At 41.6% G+C, this 23,298-nt stretch overlaps 1 protein-coding gene across 1 annotated transcript; it reads left to right on the top strand.

Annotated features, from left to right (window-relative positions):
• The first annotated feature begins 726 nt into the window (after nucleotides 1-726).
• On the top strand, nucleotides 727-12,153 carry tbx18 (T-box transcription factor 18). Its single transcript, XM_034699740.1, has 9 exons — nucleotides 727-818; nucleotides 2,424-2,733; nucleotides 4,222-4,384; nucleotides 4,767-4,868; nucleotides 6,434-6,605; nucleotides 7,034-7,201; nucleotides 8,115-8,179; nucleotides 9,498-9,592; nucleotides 10,535-12,153. The coding sequence occupies exons 2-9, from the start codon at nucleotides 2,499-2,501 to the stop codon at nucleotides 11,056-11,058; spliced, it is 1,524 nt and encodes a 507-aa protein (XP_034555631.1). The 5' UTR covers nucleotides 727-818; nucleotides 2,424-2,498; the 3' UTR covers nucleotides 11,059-12,153.
• Nucleotides 12,154-23,298: the final 11,145 nt, after the last annotated feature.

The following is a 23,298-nucleotide window of genomic DNA, read 5'->3' as shown; positions in this document are numbered from 1 at the left end:
TTATTATTATTATTATTATTATTATTATCATTATTATTATTCAATATTTTTAAAAGTGTAATAACATTAGATTCAATTCAAATTACATTTCTATTAATTCCTTTATTTCTGTATTTTTCTTCCATTTTGTCAAAATGTCCCCCTAAAATAACGAGGAGATGAAATATTACTTTTTCATATTTTAACGATCATCAACAATCGTTTTGATTTTCGACTTTTGATGTATCAGCTGTTGCAAGTCACTCTTTACCTTAGCCAAATAAACCCTATTAAAATGGTTGTTAAATTAAATGAGCTATTTAAGCCCTTTTTGTAATAGCCTAATTAAGAATACTTCTGGTGAGGCTGTTTGTATTTTATATAAGATGAATTGTTGACGTCGTGCTTTCGTCTGAATCCGTTTGTCGAATCACTTCTGTTTATGATTAAAGCTACACAAACAAGGGACAAATATTTTGTTCTTAAATTTGAGGCTTTTTCTTTCGACGCAGAGATTAAGTCATACGACTTGATGCACATGTTAAATCGAAACTGAACGCTTTTGCAATAGAGCGTAGCCTATTTAATTCTCACGGAGTTATTACAAACAAGACATTTTTGAATTCCCACGGGAGGTGAAACACGAGGCTTTTAATCTGATAACCCACGCGGATCTGGGCACAGACCTTCCTCTTGACGTTCAATCATTTACACTGAATTTATGCCAATAAACGACGAAGACGTGGTGTTTATTTAACCAACAAGCCACGAGAGGCCTTATGGGCTTTGCAGTGATTTTAGCGGAGGAAACATCACCGAATCAAGAAGAAACCTCAGAGGTAATGAAATCCTGCTGCCACTAATGGTATTTCACATAATCAAATGAAACTACATCGGCATGACTTTGACGAGCAGCAAAACACGTCCCGTGACGAGTTCCAGCAGGATAATCAAGACATCCATAAATATGTAAAAATGTTTCATCTTAAGCTGTTCTGTGGTCAGTTACATTTTCATATATGTGTCGGCTCCAGATATCCACTGTCAGTTTGAGCATCCCACACGCGCGAATGTGCACGGTGTTTATTTATAACAGGTTCTCCCATCTCGATACAGCCCCTACGCGCACGCACACCAAAACGCATTGCCGCGTAACCGCGAGCTCTTTTACGCAGCCTTGAGAGTGCGTGCGAAAGAATATCTTAATCATTTCTGGATGTGGACTAAATTATTTCTGATCCTGTTATATATTTCACATTTCTCGATTCAAGCTGCACTGTGGTTTGAGTATTTCATATGATAGATTTATAGAAAAAACAAACATTCAAAAAAAGTGGGAGAATAGTGTTCATTATTATCATTAAATTAACACATTAAAAATCAGAATCAGAAACAGTTGGATTGGCCTGTCCGGTATAGCTTTTCATTAAACATCAAATATTAGGATACACTAAAACTTTGAATTTTAAATATCAAAATTGCAAATCCGTACCTTTAGCTGCACCGACCGATATTGTGTAGGACATTTAAACAGGCTTCTATATCAGTCATTCAGTCCTTATTATTAAAATGATTGTATTTTCATTGTTTGTACAACATTTGTGTTGTTGCAGTGATACAGGAACTGTAATCTGTTTGCACATGTAGGACCTATATGTTTTTCTATTACTCACTTATATCAACCTTTTCATGCTTATTAAAACAGCTTCAATGTGTGTGTTACTGTGAATAAGTACTCTCGGGTATCATGTGATGACAGCTGATAAGAATCAAACAAATATCTTATAGACAGAGCTCTGAATTTTGAATTGGAGGTGTTGTTAATCCGCCACAAAAACATAGCTTATATGAGCAGCTGGCCATCAGTAGTCAAACACTGATGTGTTCTAGTCGCTGATAGCTGTAATGATAAAACGCACAAACACTTTCTCATACTTCTTAGTGAAACGCACAGCCTTCATGCTGTAACACACGCTTGTTTCCAGGCTGGGTTTCACAAGTGTTCGTCGTGCAGGAGATACTAATGGACAGATATGCAAAGCATGTCGGGCCGTTCTGTGAAAATGCGCGTAATGCCCCTGAGAGACGCTCCTCGCGCTCCTTCCCCTGAAGACATGATTCAATCACCAGCTTTACTTTTACCACATAAGGCGGCACGAGCGGCCCCACAGCGGGCGGGACCAGCCAAAAGTTCCGGGGGGCTGAGATTACTCCTGATTGGTTGGTGTATGTTGTGACTGACAGGTCCATTTCTCCGGCTCTCCTCTAAGCTCCGGTTGTTGACACTCTTCTAAAGTCCGCGCGGCTCCCACGGATAACGGAGACATTATTACAGCTCGTGCCGGCTCGCGCTGTTTCCCCTGCTGACCGGCTCGAGGACGGACAACCCGCCGCACCGAGAGCATTGGACTGTCATCGTGGATTTCTTATTTTTTTTCCTACAGTCTGTGCTGTGAACTTTTCCTGCTCCCCGCGAGCTCGTGACGCCGTCTCCCTCCTCTGACCCGAGAGCTCGAGGCATGGCAGAGAAGCGGAGGTCCCCCTGCGCGCTGAGCGTCAAGGCGCACGCGTTCTCCGTGGAGGCGCTGATCGGAGCGGAGAAGAGACGCAGGACGGCCGGAGAGGAGGCCGTTTCCCCCGTGTACGAAGACGGGACTGATGTGTCTGATCTAACTGGGAGCCCGGGGCCGCGAGCTGACAGAGCGTGCACGAGCGACCGAGGCAGCGAGGCAGAGTGTGCGAGTGACGGATCGCGTAAGTAAACAGAAACAAATTAAACTTATAATAAATAAGTGTAAACAAAAGTCATATTTTAAATAAAATAATACACCCATATCAAGACTGTTGATTTCTGGGACTTATTATTCAAATGAGTAGCAGGCCGACTAAGCATTCGTAGACTTTATTATTATGGGATGTTTTGGATTTAAAAAAAAAGTCCAGATAATTTAATCAGTTACAACACTGACCATGAAAATTCTATACTTTCAAGTTAAACTGTATTACATACTTAAGGTGTATTTTAAAGACATGACATTGCACAGAACACTGTAAACAAAAAAGCAGAATAAATATGTTTGTTCGTGAAGACAACCATTTTTTCGAGGTAAAAATCTGCTCTCTGAGATTTCTTTTTGAATAATCTCTTTTATTGTTTTCATGCACGCCTTCTACAACTTACTGCCGAGTAAAATTCAGGAACTAACTCTAAACTGGATTATTATAAGGCAAGCCAATGATCGTCTTTGGTCAGAGCCACAGAGTGGAAATGTGATATCATATCATGGCCCTGGTCTAGTAAATATGAGTGCTGTGAGCGTGACTAATGTGAGCCGCTTTATGAGTTGTGTTGCAATCATAAACACGCCAATTAGCAGTGTGTAAAGGCCGGGAGCAGCCTCGGAGATGATGCTGAGAGGTCTGCAGAAAGAATAAACCGAGCGGCCCTCACGGATGAGGAATTAAGCTGAAAATTCACTGGGCTGAGGATTTGCTTGAGCGTTAGTTTGGCTCGTTAGGACCACGTCTAGTGTTCATAAATTTACTCCACCCTTGTCATATAATACAAAATACAACGGAGAGACACATAAACACCGCTATTATGTCTCCTCTAAACATGTCCTCAATATTCAAACACACTTTTCACTGAAGTATCCCACCATGGAAATCATTCTACAGCTGTTATTTGGACTTCAAATTGAGTCCAGTAATGAGTGAATAGTAAACTTGCCATTTTTCTGCAGCATCATAATAAACCATAGTTTACAGGCCCTACATTCAGAGATGAATGAAATGACCTCAGGTTAGAGACACTAATGCAACTACAAATACTGAACTTCTATTAAATGGTCCTGGTCGCTTAAAAGCTATGTTATCTCTTAAATAATCCATTTACAAAACACTTTGCAAGGAGTTCTGAAAAATGAACTTTTCATTAACTGCTAAGTGTTTTTCTTCAGTCTGAATGGACTATTTTGCCTGAAGTCGAGCCTTGTAAGTTATAACTCTTTAAGCTTCAAGTCAAATGAAAAATGTTCTCTGAAGCCTTGATGCTTAGTTGCAGTTATTTAAAATAATTATGTCCTAATGTTTTCAGTGTATTCAGTGTTCAGTCTTTTCCCACAGGTCACGGGACAGACTATAACAGAGCAACACCTTGTAGCCTATATACCTGACGAATGCTGTTCTTAGAAAACGTGTTAATTCTCTCTCTCTCTTTCTCTCTCTCTCTCCCCGGTGCAGCAGAGAGCGAGGACGCACTGCTGGAGAGCCCGCAGCCCGCAGCTCTGTGCACGGCACCGCTTACCGGCACAGGAGAGGAGACCCGCGTGGACCTGCAGGGATCCGACCTGTGGAAACGATTCCACGAGATCGGCACGGAAATGATTATCACCAAGGCTGGACGGTAAGACGGACTTTATTTAGGGATGCATTTGCCTTCGATATAGTTGAAAGAATGATGCCTTAAGTAGCCTATTATTTCCGGTTTGAATATGACATGCATGAAAACACCAGAATGTAAATAATGATGTTAAAAAGTTTCAGAAGGAGAATGAGCCTCTCAAATAATGCGATGAACTAAATTATTTATGATTATACTGTGACTTATAGCCAAATTAAAGATACATTAATCCCAAAGTTCCAGTGACCCTCTTCAACATGACAGCAACATGTGTGTGTTTTTTGTAGTCCTATTATTTTTATGGTGATATATATTATTCCTTAGTGTGAATGGCTGTGGCCGAGCTGAAATGTGTAACAGGTGATTTATTTGGGTTTCCTGTCAGGCGGATGTTCCCCGCTATGCGCGTGAAGATTACGGGCTTGGACCCACATCAGCAGTATTACATCGCCATGGATATAATCCCCGTGGACAACAAACGATACAGGTACGACCCTTAAACAACGCGCGCACACACCTGCACAAACACACACACTCTTGTCAGAAAAGCGCCGACACTTTTTTATATTTTATAAATATTATTTATAACAAACAAAATAAAATTCAGAGGCTTTAAGAAGTGACCTGAGCAGGAGTCTATTTTTAGGCTCTGACGGTGGTCTATAGCCTCGCATGCATGTCTTATAGAAAGGTGAATAAAACTGTATTTTTGTTCACATGTGTCTTAACTTAGACTCTATATAAAGTATTTCTTGGACAACTCGAGAGTTTTCAATTGTGCAGCTCTGGTCGGGTGTCCACAAATGGCGCTTGGCTCCGGTGTTTGGTCACGGCGGTTTTGCCGTCCCTTTTGGAGGAGGCCTTTTGGACGCCTCACCTCCCCAGGCTGCGAGGTCAAACCAGCAAATGCTGTTGTTATACAGAAAAAACGAGCGTGATATTACAACTGCGTGAATGCAACCAACTCTTTTCATGATAGGAAAACACGTCTGTCAGTTCAAACCTTCAAGCCCCGTTTAGTGAACACTTTTTAGCTGCCTGATGGAGTGATGAGTGACAAGCAGAGGAGAGGACACATTATTCTGTCAGTCTGAACTGATATTACAGAAAGACAGTGGATTACTGAAACGCTCAGTTCACAGCTTCAGGCTACAGCGTACTTGAAGGAGTGTGTGGACCAATCAGCTGCTTTGTTTCTACCTCGGTGCATTTAGACCCCTGACATATGAGTTCCTTCTTAATTGTTAAAGCTGGATATGACTTGTTAAATTTCATAAAAAGAGCAAATGTTGAAAAAAAAAAAATCTCTATGTCGACTAAGGCAGCTTGAATATGAATTTATGATTTGCATTAATTTTTAGAGCCAGCCGTGATAATGATAGCCATTACTGAACATTCTAAATTTGCTTATTAACATGAATCTGGCCTATATGGGACACACCATATCCAATCCAGTCTTAGTTAGTCTACATACATTTTTAAATTTTCAATCTAATAATGAAAAGAATGTCTGATTATATATGTGTAAATCAAAAAGTCACACGTGAACAAGATAATAAAAAAGGGAATTAAAAGACAAAATAAAAGATTTTTTTGGATCTACCAGTTCTTTTGAGATCACCTTTCCAACAATAACTTGATTTAATCTGTGTATCTCTGAATACAAGGAAAGAAGCTTTTTGATAATGAACTCAAGGACTGAATTTTCTGAAATTTCAAACAGGGAGAAAATGAATTCTGTCTCAACAACAGATCTGATGGTCTTTGTTTAGTTAAGCTGTTTTTCATGTGATGGTGTTTCAGTAGGAAGCTGATCTCACTGTCAATATCAGATTTTTACTATTGAGGATGTCTGTTTGTAATTCTGGGCTGTTGAATCTTTTGTGCACTATTATGTATTATATTATAAATTTGTCTCTTGTTTGAAATAAGCTTCATCATCCTTACTTTGCATCTTACAACTGACTATTATGATGTTGCACATTAGGAATAGGGTGAATTAAAGATGCATATTGGGACACTTGATCATTTACTGTCCTATATGTGTTAAAGGTACGTTTATCACAGCTCTAAGTGGATGGTAGCTGGGAATGCGGACTCTCCTGTGCCGCCCAGAGTTTACATCCACCCGGACTCCCCGGCCTCAGGGGAGACGTGGATGCGTCAGGTGGTCAGCTTCGACAAACTCAAACTGACCAACAATGAACTGGATGACCAGGGACACGTAGGTGTTATAAGAAACATTGCTTTATATTCATAATGTTGATACTATATGTCTGTGGGATAATAGGTGTACTTTACTCTTTGAGGCCTGTTGAATGGCATTTCACCTCAATTCTAACTGTGTGTGATTAAAATATTATTATTATTTAAATGTCTGGTAGTGATAGTAATGCAGGGGCCGATATATTTTACATGGTCATATTATTAGGCTTAATGCACGCTGTATAATTGTCTTTGCCTGCTGTTATTCTCTAATGTTATATACCGTGAAGTTTGTAAATACTCCTTTATTTTTGCAGGTGCATGTTTCCATGCATCCACATGTGTGCATTTTCTTGATGCAACAATCATGTGTTATAGCTTTGAGCAACATCAAACTGCTGTTATGGAGTTTGAGTCTGAGGGAATATTTTTTATATCTTTGATCAGATCATTCTGCACTCCATGCACAAGTACCAGCCGCGGGTTCACGTGATCCGTAAAGAGTGTGGAGAGGAGTTATCACCAGTGAGAGCCGTCCCTGCCGGGGAGGGGACACGTACTTTGGCTTTCCCCGAGACCGTCTTTACCACCGTCACAGCGTACCAAAATCAACAGGTATCACAGCTGCACCTCCACATTTATACCCAGAACCACCAACACTTGATCAATTTAAACAACTTGTTTTTAGACTAAACAGACAAAGAGTATGGAATGAAGAATTAAGAAAAAAGGCTGAAGTTTATGTTTTGCGCTTTGGTCTGGTTTGCATTTTGTCAACAGATTTGTAATTAAGTGTGTCTGTGTGCATGTGAATGTGTGTTTGTGTATTGCAAAACTTAGAGAGAAAGTGAGAGAAGTCCTGTGCTGCAGCCTTATAAGAAATCTAAAACAAGACCAATTTAATAAAATGATCATTTGCGCTTAATTTGTCTATATTTATATTTCAATGATGTTTTAGAGTGTCCTTTTGGGGGCTTTTCACAACAATTTTAAAGAGCAAACATTGCCACATTATATCTTTTTATATTTTTTAATTTAATCAGTCAGTGTGAGCTTTGATGTGGGTTGTTAGTTCTGGTTTGCTAGTCCTTGGTACAGGACGGTTTAAGAAGATGGCAGTGCCTATAAAAGTTTCTTTTGGATGCGGGTGAAAGAGCTAGGCCTAAAACGCCACACACAGGCTGGGCAACCCCATGGCAGCCTCACAGACATGAACAAACAGGCGCGCACACACACACACACACACACACACACACACACACACACACACACACACACACACACACACACACACACACACACACTACACACACAGGATCAAACACACAAAGTTGTGTTTTTATAAAAAAATACTAATCTATACAAACAGCACATTTGGCACCTTAGTATGCACATGAATGTATTTATAGATCTGATTGAAAGATTACAGAGGAAGAAATTGATGTTGGCTGCAGCACTGTGTATGCTATCATAGACTTTGTAATAAAGAATATTTTGGAAATAATTAGAGTCTTATTTCACTTTTCAGATTACAAGGCTGAAAATTGACAGGAACCCATTTGCCAAAGGCTTCAGAGACTCTGGCAGAAACCGGTGAGTTCATTTTGACCACAGAGATTTTCACATTATCTTGTGCATTAGGGGTAATGTGGGATGCATGACTGCATTATATTCTGGCTTGGATGTGGTTTTTGTCACGGCTATTTCTGAACTATTTTTATGGGGAGTAAAGCTATGTCTTTTTTTTATCTAATGGAAAATGTGCAACAGCCTCCCATTAAATCTCCCCGAAATGAGTAAAAAGAAACAGACTAATCTGAGCAGACGTGGCAGATATGATGATTTCACCCTATTAATGGGTGATGCATTTTTATTTAAACGTGTTAACTTTAAAGGCACATTAATTCCCACAATCTCACAGTTACAGGCTCATGCCTCGAGAGGGGAAAACCTAACCCCGGCTGCAAACCTAAATGGAGCGTCAGATTCCAGCCGGCCTCGGGAACATAAACATCAACAGCAAAATAATAAAAGTCAAGAGTGTCCTGAAGAAAATCTGTATAAACACATTTCTAAACATATATAAACACGGCATTAAAACAACACAGCAGTAAAACTCCAACAGGCTCCAAACAGCCACTCCCCTGAGGCCTCACAGAAATCATTAGAGAGGAGGGGAGAGAGAGAACGTGTGAGACAGAAAGTTTGAGAGGGAGGAAGGTGGGGAACGGCAAACTGGATAACCCTGACAGCTGACCCTATAAAGTTAAACTCAGGAAGGCCGAAAAAAAACCTCCCTTTAAATATTACAGGAAGAGTTAAGCAGATTGCTAAATAAACTTCTGCTCTGATAGGCTGCTTCGGAGCACACAAAACCTCCCCGGGCAGCTTGTCTAAATTATCACCGTGGCTACAACCCCGCGGGGGGGAGGACTTTTATCCTCACGCTAACGAGGGGTAACAGAGCACTCGCATTACCCCGCCACAGCAGCCCTCTGCCCCACCTAGAGGAGGGGGGGAACGTAGATTTTGGGGGGGAAGGGGAGTCCCACCTCATAAATCCTTGCTGTGGCTTCCTGCTTCTTCGTCCTGATTCGCCCGTAAAAGCCGTGTGAAAGCAATTACCTCCGAGCACCCGGCTGGCAGCAGCCAATCGCAATGTGGCGTTTATGCCCCTCATTACCTGCGGTCTCCATGGAGATTGCAAGAGAGGCCCCACAGGCGACTAAGATGGCCGCCAGGTGGTCGGAGTAATGTACGATTGAGCGAGGCATGCTGGGAGCGAGCGGCTGCAGCTGCATCAATGACTTAAGGAAGTGCTGGACGAGTTCTGCCCTGAGTGATTTTCTGATGATGTATTACTAATACTGATGTGTTTGTGTTAACGTGAGCATTCCTCTGTGTTTTACAGAATGGGCCTGGAGGCTTTGGTTGAGTCTTACGCATTCTGGCGTCCATCTCTGCGGACGCTCACATTTGAGGACATCCCTGGCATGGCCAAGCAAGGTAGAGTTGAATGGCACAAGTTTTTTTAATACAAAGAATAAGTTAACTTGTCATATCCAAATGACAAAGATGGCAGTATATGAAGGTCTGGCACTATTACCGTTTAATGATCTGCAACAACCATGCGAGAGGTAAGCTGCTTGAGTTGTGGCGAGAAAAGTACTCTGTAAATTTTGGGATAAAGATGATGGACATTTCTTGTAATGTCCTCTACATGACTGCACGTAAAAAGTCTCCTCTCTGAAACAAACTACCACCTCAACTTGCCCAGGATATGTTGTTTAAGCTAGTTAGATTTTCAGGCAACCAGACATTAGATCTGGACATACAGTACATTGGACTTCACCTTTAATACGTGTCACAAACATCAAGAGGTTTTCTACATCAGACATGTCCTCACTACTGGAAATACTCTGTGTGGTTAAGAGAGTGTGCAGCAACAGCAGGAAGAGGACTACTTCATTAAAATGACTATTTTGCATTGATGTCACTACAGCATGTATAAGAGACTGTCTGCAACACAAACCAAAGACTGGAAAACTCTAATAAGGCTACCGAGGCAAACCGGACAAAACACACAGCAGGGAAACTCTGCAACATGAATATCATCATCAACACAACTCGTCATGAACTCTCCAGACAATGGCCTACTGTGTTCACAAATCGACACACTTGGACATCAAGTAGACTTCATACTAGTGATCTGGCTGCTTAGAGGCTGTTGAATGAACAGATCACTGTATTTTCACATGCATTGCATCTGTGAAAGTGGCATATGAGTAACAGTACTTTGCCCGGCCACAACAGGAAAAATATTCATAGCTCACTTTAGGGGATGTCCCAAAGTCTCAAATGATCTCCCTGATACAATCACAATACTTCATCATCACCTCATGAGTGGACTAAAGTTTAACCTCCTTTTATCTGCCTCTGTTTCTGTAGGGATCCCTCATGGAGCTTCACCTCACCTCCTCTCCACATCCCCATGTTCCTCACCTTTCCAGGTTTGCCCTCTCAGCCCTCCTGACTACACCTGCAGCAGACCCACACACCCTCTCCATCGCTACAGCAATGTTCCAGAGCCGTTCCCCCCTCCCAGAGGACCATCAGCGTATGAAAGTGAAGGATTCTGTTCCCTGCCTCTCCCTGCTTCTCAACTCAGCTATCTAACCAACCCCACCCCGCAGGGGTACGCCGGTCTACGCCTCCACACACCACCCTACAGCCTGTACGGTTACACATTCCCTCCGTCACCACGTCTTGCTGCCAGCCCTGATAAAATGGCGGCCGCTGCCACTGCCAATCATCCAAGCCCCTTCCTTGGCTCTTCTCCCAGTGGGACTCTAACAGACAGTCTGGGCGTGCTCAGTGGAGGACAGCAAGGCTTCTTGTTTGACTCTCGGACTTTAGGACTGGCAGGTAGCCAAGCAGGAGGGGCCTCACAGGTCACCGCTCACATGGGCTGAATTTGACTCCAGACATTTAGGGTCGTCGTGAAAATAAAATGATAACCTGAAATGGATGAAAGTTGCTTCCAGTTGAGACTTCAAACAAACGTATCATCCATGTGCTGAATGAGCTTCAGACACATACAGAGGAGGCCACTGCCTTTGTGGGAACAAAGAGCTCGTCAAGACTTCTTGAACCAAAGGGAATATTTTAACAAGTTCTTATCTTCTGCATGCTCTCTAGGACATGCAGCAGCAGTGGAAACTGAAGAGACAAACTTCCTGTGACTTTGGTGAAGAAGTCCAAAAGATGTAACAAAAGAGACTGAACTGGAGCTGAATATGGACTAGGCAGGAACTGGGCTGGCCCAAGCACTCAACCGAGCACTTCAAGCGCTGGCCAGGTCCTGAACAGTACTTTAAATCCTTACACAGTATTCTTCTTTGCCTCTTTGAAAATGCAATCTTTGGATTGAGTTAGGAAACACTACTTCTGAACAAGTTTTTTGGGACATATTAAGTTTAATTCTTTGTTGTTACATGCCTAGTGTTGTTCTCAATCCAACATGTAGCTTAAGTTCCTCTACAAACTGCACTACAGGCAGGACCTCCTGACCTCTCAGACTTAAAAAGAAGTTACACACACAACCCCAGAACCTGTGTCAGACTCCCACAATGACATCATGGCCATGACGAGGGCCACAGGAGACATCCCAGTGACAGTTATGGACTGACAAAGTTAAAGCTGCAGGACAATGATTGATGACAGACTGAGCTACGTCTTCTACGTCTGGTTTGACAGACGTTTACGTGAAACAGCTGCTTGGATGCCAGGCTGAAGTACGTCTTTCCTCGTGTGACACAAAACGTAACTGCACATGATGACTCTGTATATAGTGGAGGAAGGAGGGATGTGTATATAAAGGTCTGTGTGACCCTTCGCACTTAAAAACCTCAATGCACCTGCTTCTGCTCTTTACACCGGGTCAGGTACGCAACGGCCAACCCTGAACCTGCCTGAAAAAGCTTTCCTCCGCAAATGCGCTATATCAGCACGCCCTTAACTTGTCCTGTGACCTTTTTGAGCCAAATAAAGTATATCTATTCATGTCACTTTGTTCAAATGTAATCAATACTCTACCAATTTAACTGAATTCTGAAGGCTATTTTTAACATTGATGTGTGTGGGTTTTTAATTTAAATTTTGATGCATTGTCACTTTTATATATGTTTGTAATAGTGCATGTCACTGTGCCTGATAGAACAAACAAAGACAAGAGTTTTAACAAGCTTTGGATGCCAGAGCAGTAAAAAATACTAAAGGGAGAAAAAAAATTCCAACTCTCAGCCTACGCATACACACACGCAGTCCATGCACACATACAGTAAATGTATGTAACACACTATCCTTATTGTGTTATGGTCAAACTAACACCTTCAACTCTGCTGAATTGACTAGTCACACAAGGCAGGGTGTGCAGTGAATCTAGCTGTGGGTGTGAGGGTGCTGATATGTGTGTGTGAGTGTGTGTGTGGCAACAGGTGGTTGAGTTGTCAGCGAGTGTGTGACCTCACAGTTTCAAAGTTCATGTCGATCCCTGAGAATTGCCCCCCTCCCTCGTCTTCCTCCAAAGTCATACTACTCGGCTGAAAGTATAAGCCAAGACTTTTTTTTTTCAGAGAGCTGTTCGCGGTCACTGAAGCTTTGTCATTTTAACCCATTTTAACACCTGAACAAGCACACCAGCTGAAGACTGAGAGAGACCAAGACCAAATACAGCAGTATTTTGAAGTAACTCATACTCAGTAACAATGCAACAGACTTCATGAGTATCAATAGCTTGGACTGAAGTATGTCAGTAAAGATAGACAAATCAAAAATAAAAAAAATGAGACACCAAAAACTTGAGCTGCCACTCAGATGTTATCTTCATATCATCACCATACAAAAAAAGACAAAAGGAAACTAAACCTTAAATTTTTGTGTAAAGAAATCGCAGCTGGCCAGCAGCTTTACACTTCTAAAATGACTAAAGTGGATGAAAGGTAGGATCAAGAAATACTGGACTCTTGATCACAAAGTCTGAGGTTCGATCCTCTGTCAGGGAAACAGTCAATATTGGCTTGTTTGAAGTAAACCTCATCTCAAAGCCAAAAACGTACGTGAGATATCTAACGTCAAGTCAGACAACTCACATTTGTAATGGTCTGGATGTTTATTGCAGCAGCAGAACATTGTTTATGTTCGAAGTGGAGGCTCTCACCACATCACTCCTCACAGATTTATTTCACATGCAGATATTTGAGAAGAGATTAGATAATATCTGAAGCTAGAGCCTGCAGGTGGATGTTGGGGAGGTGGTGGGGCTGCCTGAAGGTATGAGTGTTGTACTGGTGCAGGGCAGTGATAGAGCAGAGGGAAAGGAAAGCTTGCAGTTTGAGTAGACACCACATTTTGGAGATATGGTTTTTAGTTGATTGCTCAGAATGACACGTCAGGTGTTAAGAGAGCAGCTTCAGTTGCTTGCCTGAACATGCCAACAGACATTGCTCTATTAAATCAAATAAAAAATGGTCAGAAACGAAAATATTAGATTGTAAAAAACAATCAGGGCCATTACTGATGCGTTAAAAACAATTTAGCTGATAGCCAATTCTGATAGTAACTTTGCTGCATCATACTTTGTCTGTTTTTCAAATGAGCTATGAGATTCAACAGTTCCTACCCCTCCTCTTGTAATATTGATGGATAACATCCCACAAACTGCGTGTATCTGGTCTTTTGCAGAGACAATGTAATGATACTACACTGCTGACATTTTATTAAATGTTCAACCATGAAAACAAATCCGTTTGTTAACCCTGTGATCCAATAAAAAACCCTCTTCTTTGATTTAGCAGATAGATATTCTAGCTCACCAGCATTAGATTGACATGAGACAACGGATAACGCCTACTGCTGCACTGCACTTGTTATGTCTAATGATTTTTCCCAAATTTCTGACCCCAGCCTCTGAAGTTCTTGCCTCTCTCCTGCTGTCACCCGTTTCCTGCTCACCTCCTCTGCCCCCCCTCAGATGTCTTCTGTCACTCTGAAGGTGAGAGGTGCTGACGAGGAGAGCACATGTGAGGGGGAGAGAGGACGGAAGGGGGGGACGAGAGCTTATTTTAGAACCAAGGAATGATTGGCTTGTTGTTTCTGAGTGACAGGGGACGGGACCCCCGCCTGGTGCATCCGTACCACACACACACACACACACACACACACACACACACACACACACACACACACACACACACACACACACACACACACACACACACACACACACACACACACACACACACACTGAAACACACATGGAAAACAAAACAAAAAATAAGCACAATAAAACACAATGCTCTTTTTGCCTGACTGTTTATGTAGAGCTGAGCTTTTCTGGGTGTCTTGAGTAGGGAGAACATTTTAAATTTAGTTTATAGCTGCAGATCTTCTCATGTAATCAGCTGGACACACTTCTGCGTGGTGTCAGTGGTTTAGTGATTCTCGGCCGAGGTGGGGACATTAACACTTGTGTACGACCAGGTGCCGACGTGACAGATCTGTCACGCTATCCGCCGGGAGGAGGAGGAGGACAGAAGGGGAGGCAGGGAACAGGAGCACTATGTATGTGTTCAAGATTTCTGTCAAGTTAAACAAACTCTAAACTTAGGTCAACATAAAATAAAAAGGGACACAACCATCCAAACTAGTGCTGCTGAAGGATATTTTGATTGAGATCTGTGCACATTTAATATAATCTTGTAAAGTTATGTGCAGGAAGAAGCGTTGGCTTGAATACAGCAGTATATAATTCATCCACAGTCCCTTCTTTATGGTTCATCCTCTTGGAACAACGAACTTCTGCAAATCTAAATGATCCATGATTTTCCCCAATTTGGTTCATCCTCTTGAGATCAAGAACAATCACTATCAACATTTTTTATGATATCCAAACCACAATATAAGAAATATTTCATGCAGATTCTGCTGTAACAAACCTCTGCCAGTCAATAAATGATTCATGTCTCTTTCCATTTGGTTCATCCTCTAGAGACAATGAACAATCTCAAACTCAACACATTTCATACAAACTAAACGATAACATAAGCCCTACATGTTATGAAGCTCTGTTATAAGTATGCCTTTTCACTTTTACACTGAACCTCTCAATATCTCAATACTGGTCTCCCTGTGTGTGCTTATACAGCACTGTGGTGGAGGTTGGGCAGTAGACACTTACATTTTTTTTGTCTTTGTGCTACAACTAGTTCAAGTTCTCTTTTGCAATTATCTGCTTCACATGGAAACTTAACTGAGAAAAAATAATTGAATTAGGATTGTTTCAAATTTGCATTATTTTGTAATCATATACTTTTTTTCCCCCCCTATATTGGATGTGACAAGTTTGGAGAAGCAGGAAATGTGGAGAGCAGAGAGTGGGGGATGACAAGCAGTAAAGGGTCATGGCAGGGAGTTGAACCAACAAGTTAATCCATCACCCCTACATGTGGATTTTTAACTAATACTTTCTTATAACTTTTGCATTGTGTAAATATACAACATGTATCCAAAAGCATTGTCCACTTTTTTAAACTAGAGACTCAGAGGAGGTGGGGTAAGTCCTTATTGGGAATCTCAATAATTAACGCCAGGACTGCCAGTATTCTGCCTGCGCATTCTAGCCAAGCGGCAACCTCTGGTCTTAAACTATGAAGCACATACAAGGGAATTTTTTTTAAACGATTTTACTTCAGATTATTTTTGAAGATATCAAACTTACGACCTTTCAAGTCGTGGCTGACTTGATTGACAGGCGGAGACCCTGAAGCTGTCAGCGAAAAGGCTAAAGGCCCGCCTCTTTACCTCACACTAGCTCAGACATAGTTTAGTTGTGTTAAGCGTTTCCAATATGGCACCCGCAGACAATCAGCTTCAAAACAGTGATCAGAAACAGATGTGTGACGTCACGGATACTACGTCCATATATTATACAATCTATGATTCTAGCCCCCCCTCCAACAGTCTGTCAGAGCCTCTTGGTTGTTTTAATGTTAAAGTTTAGAGGATAGAGAGGCGTTAGTCAAATTAAAGCTGAATTCATCTATTAAGCCAAAGATCTTGTTTCATTTCTCATCTGATATTTCAACGTGTCATCACACTAAATTTGACAGCAGTACAAACCGCAGTGTTTAATGTATCATCTTTGCTTGTAATATCTATAATTATCCAAACTAGGCTGCTCTCTGATTTAATGTTAACATTAGCCACACATAAATATTTGCAGCACTGCCAAAGCATCTCATCATGACACTGAATACCCCCAAAGCTCTGAGGCATCAAATCAAAGCTGAGAGGCATCAGTCCTCAGCTCAGAGTGTGTTTGCATGTGTGGGTGGGTATTCATGCCAGCTCAGACTTACTAATATAGACATACACTACAAAAGTGAAGCTTGAATGACAGAGAGAGCAAAAACCTTGATCTGCTGGGTCTGCAGGCTTATAGTTTGTTGCTGTTTGTTGTCATGACATCACTATAAACATGACTTATATCAACCAAACATTACAAAATACATTTTTCATGAAGCAATATGTGCATGTAGTTACATAAGTGCACACACAAACAAGTGCTTTGCCAGTTTTCAAGCCTTAAACATGAAAACTTCTACTTACCACTGGTTGTTGCTGAACACCACCAGCAGCACTGACCTTTGCAGTCAGTGTTTACACAAAACAGTTACAGTTTGGCAAATGGACATAAGTGACAAACACTTAAGTACAGCCCTCTAGAAGTCAGTCATACTGTACATGGGAAACTTTCTGAGTAGACTATATTAGAAATTCAAATTTCCAACATCGGAAATAAGCTACACAAGCTTTAATGCGAAGCTGGAAAAACTGTTGCCCTCAATGTTTCCCATGAACAACATGTTGGTCTTTGGAGCCGCAAACAGTGAGTGTAGAGAAAATGGAATAAACCTATTTACCATATCTTTCCTCTGCTGCCATTCTTCCCTCGGGGAATTGGCTACTCTGAGCTCTCAACACACAAGTTAGCATTAGCATAGAGGCCAGTTATGTGGTTTTAGCGTCCTGTGTGATTGAAGTGTGCATTACCATACAGGCCGACAGCGTGACCACGTGGTTGAGCGTGCTCAGTAAAGACTTGTGGCGTAGTGAACGTGACGGGGCATATGAGTGGGGGAGTCCACAGGTGAGGTCATGTTATGTTGTGACAAGAAAGTTCCCTAAAGCCCAGAATAAGGTTTGGCAAAGAAACTAGAAACTGTCAGACATAAAAAAGTGGTCTGTTCGTATCTGATGAGGAAGAGATATTTGAATCACAAATGGCGGTTGAGACAAACTTATCTTGAAGTAAAGGGGAAACTGAGTTTTTTGAGGACAGTTTGAGGAAGAGATATGTGTTGCAAATCCAAAATCAATGCATTCACCATGAAAGCTCAAAACAAAGAAAAGTGCACGACAAGGTCCTCATTGTCATCATGTTAATATATAAAAAGAGCTGTAGAAGCCTGAAACAAATGGAGCCTACTCAACCCTAATTTATTATATGAGGATATACTAAATCAAATTTAATTGGAAATAAAATCAATGAAGTTTTTGGCTACTGTGAGTAGGGATGAGTACCGAATTCGGTACTTTTATAGGTACCGACCGAATTCCGTCGGTACTACCGACCCATGTAAAATCAAACGGTACCATGTTTCGGTACCTGAACGCATCCCTGTGACTGTGAGGGAGTGGAAGAGGAGGCGAGTTTCCATACTTTCGCCCTGTAATAAAGTCAGAGACTGATCGGTTGGACGTCTCTGCTCGCTGCATCTGCGCGGGAGCGCGCCAAACGGAGCCTGCAGCTGACAGGTGCGCACACTCACAGTGAGGCAGAACTACAGGAGGATTACGTTTATTTCATACCGTCTATGGTTGAGAGGATCTCTCTCGCTCCGACTTCCTGCCCTGTTTATAACTGTTCCTGTGTGCGTGAATGCCCAACAAGTAAGTTGTGTGTCCTGTTGTTATACAGAGACGGAGAACTGACTTTTCCCGTTCACAGGCGTTCACGTGTGTTCATTGATAATATATCTAATCACCTATATAATCCTGTTTCTGTTCATTTCATGTTAAATTAAATGAACATGTTAAATTAAACAAATTTGAAATTAAACAAATTTGATATATATATTTTTTTTAATTAACATTTATTACCACATAAACATACAAAAGTACCGAAAATTGGTACCATTGAGTACCGGCACCGATTCCCAGGTACTGGGTATCGGTACCGTATCGGTTCAAATGTGAAAGGTACCCATCCCTAACTGTGAGGAACAAGTTTGCAGGCCAGAGGGGGAGCCAGGGCTGGGACAGGATGGACAAAAACCCTTCTCATCCCTCCAAGATCAGTAATTAAACCACCCCACCCATTCCCCCAGCCCGTGTCTTCAGGCTCTGTGATGTTCTGGTGTGTTTCTGGTACGGTTTGGTACAGCAGACCCTTATCTTGCTTGTGTTTCAACAGCCAAGTATACCCTTGGGTGCTTCACGGAGGAAGCATGTTTGCTACGTGACAGCTTCTGAATGGCTTCATTTTCATTTTGGCATGCATGTTAACTGATCAGACCATTCATTCTGCAGGCGTGAGCAGTGAGTCTCATGTGTGTCTCACGCGCCAAAAATCTGGAGAATAGTTTTTAATTTTTAAATCTCTGCCAAAATACAAAGTAAAATAATAAGCTGATGGCTGTATTGGCTTTCCATCAGTTATCATTATGTCACAGCAAGAACAATATAGTATGAAAGTACTCCTGGGTGTTTTTCAAAACAAAAGCCTGATCCATTTTTGCTGTGGAGAGGCTTTCCTTTTCACACAATGCTTATATTTTGAAGTTGAGTCCAGGATAGCTATTTGGTAAATAGATAAAAAAGTAACTTGCAGAAAGCTTTATTTGAACTTATGGTGAACTTCTGTTGTAAAAGAAAATTAATCTGACTACAGGTAAATAATGTTATTTATTAATAACATCAGGTTACAGAAAATATATAGTCTTGTGGGAACTCCCTCTCTCTGAGAATCCACATCTGTTTCTCTCTCTGTAGCTGGTTAAGCACACAGTTTTTAACAACATCAATTCCTGATAAGACCACCCCTAGACACCTGTATAACACCTGAAATCATTCCCTGATATGAACAAAATCGTAATATCAAATGGAGACATATTCGTTAAAGGTAAATAATTTTACTGATCAAATAACATCAAGTCTTTAGGGTCAGATAGGTACGCTTGGTACCCCAACAGTAGGATGCCAAAAACATAGGGTGGCAAGGCTTGGTTCTTGGGCAATACCTTTCCCAACTTTTGACAGTAGAAACACGAATGAAAGTGTACCTACTGCACCAAACTGAACCAGACCACTTGGTGGAAACTCAGCTCTAGGCCTTATTTACACGTGGATGGCCCCATTAAAAATATGAAGTCTTAACTTTGCGTTTTTTAAAAGACACTGTTCACATGACAGCATATAAAACAATGTTATAAAACATCCCCAAAGAGCACCATGCACCTGCGAGTAAAGCCGTTCTTTACAGAGTGGTGAGTTCAAACGCACGCTTGAAAACTGTTAACTTTGTGGGGAAGTTTTAATGAACTCAGAAGAGCCAGCAGCACAAACACAGCTCAGTTTTCCGCCATTGTTGATATTGTCCTCTTACCCTCGCATGGCTACTTGACGTAACCGTTTTCAGATGATATCACTTGTTTACACAAGGTCAAAAAGCATGTTTAGTTGCCCAAAACACAATGAGGGTTCACTGTCTTCTATTGAAAATGTTTCTGTGTTAAACAGCCCCTGGAGCCACGGTCTACGGTAACAACCGTCTCTAACTGTTCCCTACCTACCATAATCTGTATGTTATGCCCTGCCCAGGGCCCAACAAGATCTCCAAGTCTGGTGGTCTGATGCTCCCGTGCTTGGCCAGTAAAAACAACAAGCTTCACCTAATCCTCAGGGCCCTTACATTGGGTGGAGTCAGCTAACAGTACTGCTAACTGCACTGCTAACTGGGCCAACTAGCTTTGAAAGCAACTGCGGTTACTATAACCAAGCTGTCAATCCAGTATTTAAAATACTTTTTTTTATTTTGCACAGTAGCTGGTAAGTCCTAGCCCTCAGACTCTGAGTTTTATGATCTAAAATCAACTGAATTCACTTTTTTCACTCTCTCTCTTGAATTTTAAGCCCGTTTTCACAATAGAAACTTTTTCTGCCATTACAACATATTTGCCCTGATCAGCCACAGTACAAAAGGACCATCACAGGCTTCCCAAGCAGGAACTGTGTAATGACCTTTGAATATGTGTCAATACCTAAATTGTATTTCAGAGAAAGATGCCTGTTAAGATGTCAGGATTATTTTCAGCACTCAGATCAAGCTTGCATGTGGTAGAGTTTCTCAATTTAAAGAGCCAAAGATTTATGGAGGGGAGAGGACAGGACTGAATGTCGGAGCAAAGAGATTCCTCTGCTGTTCCAGGATGTGCACCTGTGCTGTGGGGTGGGCTTCAGCTGGTGACAAGTGGAGGGTGGGCGTGCTGATAGTGTTGCAGCCGCAGTTCAGCTACTGCTGCGTGACCTGTTAATGGCCGGGCGAGTATTTGATGACAGTTGCAAGAATCTGAGGCTCAGGGTGTCCTTTACAGCAGTTAAATCTTTGTCATCAAATCTCCCCCAGCTAGGCTGATTTATGGTCCACTCCGCAGGGCGTATTTCTCAGTACTCCCCCGATTAGACACCACATGAACTCTGATCTACGATCTGGTGTTGAGAAATAACGACATGATATTTTCCTGTAATCTTTCCATGTCAACAAAAAGAACGTGAACACCTCTCCACAGATCTGAAAGGTTATAAATATGGAAAAACATACACACACACACACACACACACACGCACACACACACACACACGCACACACACACACACACACACACACACACTTGAGAATACACATGTACACACTTCATAGTCAGTATGTAACACTGCGTGTTTATGTGAGACACTGAGAAGACCGACAGACTGAGCGTCGAGCCAAAATGAAAGGACAGGCTCTGCCATGTCTTGTAAATGTCTATCAGTTCTTTAACCATGTGATCTGTGGCCATGTCGCTTACGATCCAAACACATATCCAAACGGAGGACAAATATTCACAGCTGCCTTAAGGAGACAGTTTGAGGGACTCAAGACTTTTTAGGGGGATTTATTCACACTTGACCTGAACACCTGCTGGTACAGCAGCACCAAAGAAAAGAGGAACTTACTGGTTTGAAGTTTATTGAATGATTACGTCAGACATTAAAACAGGGCTGAGCTGCTAAAGCAGGGCATTAAAAGCTATTCTAAAGAGGTGGAGGTTTCCGAGGAAATTTGGCTCTGAACAATGAACATTAAAGGAATCTTTACCTTTACATAAACTAAGTACAGTCAAACAAGTTAGTTGTGCTCAGCTAGCAGACCCTCCTGTAAGCCTGTGTCCATGAAGAAGAGTGTTTGGAAAAACACTCAAATGAAGCTACTCTCTCCAGGGTTTTTATCGGTATCTATCACAGAGTCTGATTGTTTTGGGAAAGAAGAGATCTCTGCAGTTAAGCGACTCTGTGTAAAAACGTTCCCACTGAATACTCAGGAGACATTTAAGACTCTGTAAAGTTCAAGAGTTTCTCAAGTTTCTTGAGTTGCTCTTTGAACAAATACTCAAAATTGAAAATTGCATTCATCTGATGTTGGACCTCCTAAAATTATCATCATGGACTATGAATTCTAGCCTTGTTATTTTTAGATTTTTTAAACATTTTCCCTTTTAAATCAATCTTAAACCTATTGCATACTTGTGAAGTTGCAGGACTCAAACTACTCTCACATAGGGTTATCAATCTAATACTTGTGGACGTTCCAGACTCCAGCAGCTAAAACTGCAACTATCCATCTCTCTGTCTCTGTCTCTGTCTCTGTCTCTCTCTCTCTTTCTCTCTCTGGCAGATGGCTTTCTAACATGCTTCTGGTTCTGCTTAAGGTTTCTGCCTGTTAAAGGAAGTGTTTCCTTGCCGCTGTAACTAGCTATGCTATGGGGGATTAAGATGAGATGAGATCGGGTCCTGTCAGTAAGAGGGGACTGGATCTTATCCTGTCTTGATGTTGGGTCTTTGTTAATAATTTAACATAGAGTAAGGTCTAGACCTGCTATGTTTGTAAAGTGAATAAGGATTTGTAGCAATCTCAGAACCGAACAGTAACAATCATCCATTATTATCTGATGACACTGTTCGATACATGCTAACTTTTCAGACATCATGATGTAGCCAAGGGTTAGCGTTAATTTAGACAGAAGCCTCACTCCTGCTTACTTCAGCCGTGTGAGCCTGAAGAAAAAAAACTATTTTCTTGTGAATTGCCCACAATTCACGATCATTAAGTTTGCCAAAGTAACAACATCATGACACAGATTTGTATAAAAGAGGAAAAGAAAACAACTTGTAAAATGCTGCTTTGTTTAGCAGATGTCAGAAATTCATTCTGGAAATAAAGCTGATTGACTTTCGTACTTTTAAGGACCTCTATAAAGATAAATAGATCGTCATCAGATTACTGACAAGAGGAGCCAGGATTTACTTATGGTGGATTGCAGCCGGATTTTGCTCACCACATGTATTGTTGAGTCTTGCATACACCATAGCCTGCTGATATGTTTTGGTCAATACTAATCAAACTTCAAACAGCAGGCAGAAATGAAAACACCCCTTATGTTATTCAAGACCCTGAAGTATACAGATTGTACATTGTCATGCAGAATCTAGAAATAGAGATTAGGTCTGTGGAGATTAGGACGACATAGTCAGCAGTGTGCTGGTTACTGATCCTCTGCAGGCGCTGCTGGAGGTGACTGACAGGGTCACGTCTGCGTGTGTGGGTGAGTGTGTTTGTATGTGTATATCTTCTGTGTGTGTTCACCTCAATGTAGCAAAAATAGTGCCTCTTACTGGGCCCCACTCTGACATTCTGCTACTAATAGGGAAGGTGCATGTGAGTGTCCAAGTGTGTGAGTCCTTGTGCATGTGTATGCGTGTTTGTGTGTGTGCAGCCTTTGTCTGACCATGGCCCTGTCCAAGTCTTAGCATGCTCATTTATAGCCAAGCAGCCCATC

Source organism: Notolabrus celidotus, chromosome 13, assembly GCF_009762535.1.
Source record: "Notolabrus celidotus isolate fNotCel1 chromosome 13, fNotCel1.pri, whole genome shotgun sequence".
Taxonomy (NCBI): Eukaryota; Metazoa; Chordata; class Actinopteri; order Labriformes; family Labridae; genus Notolabrus; species Notolabrus celidotus.
The sequence above is the reverse complement of the archived record's forward strand: the minus strand, read 5'-3'. Positions and strand labels throughout refer to the sequence as shown.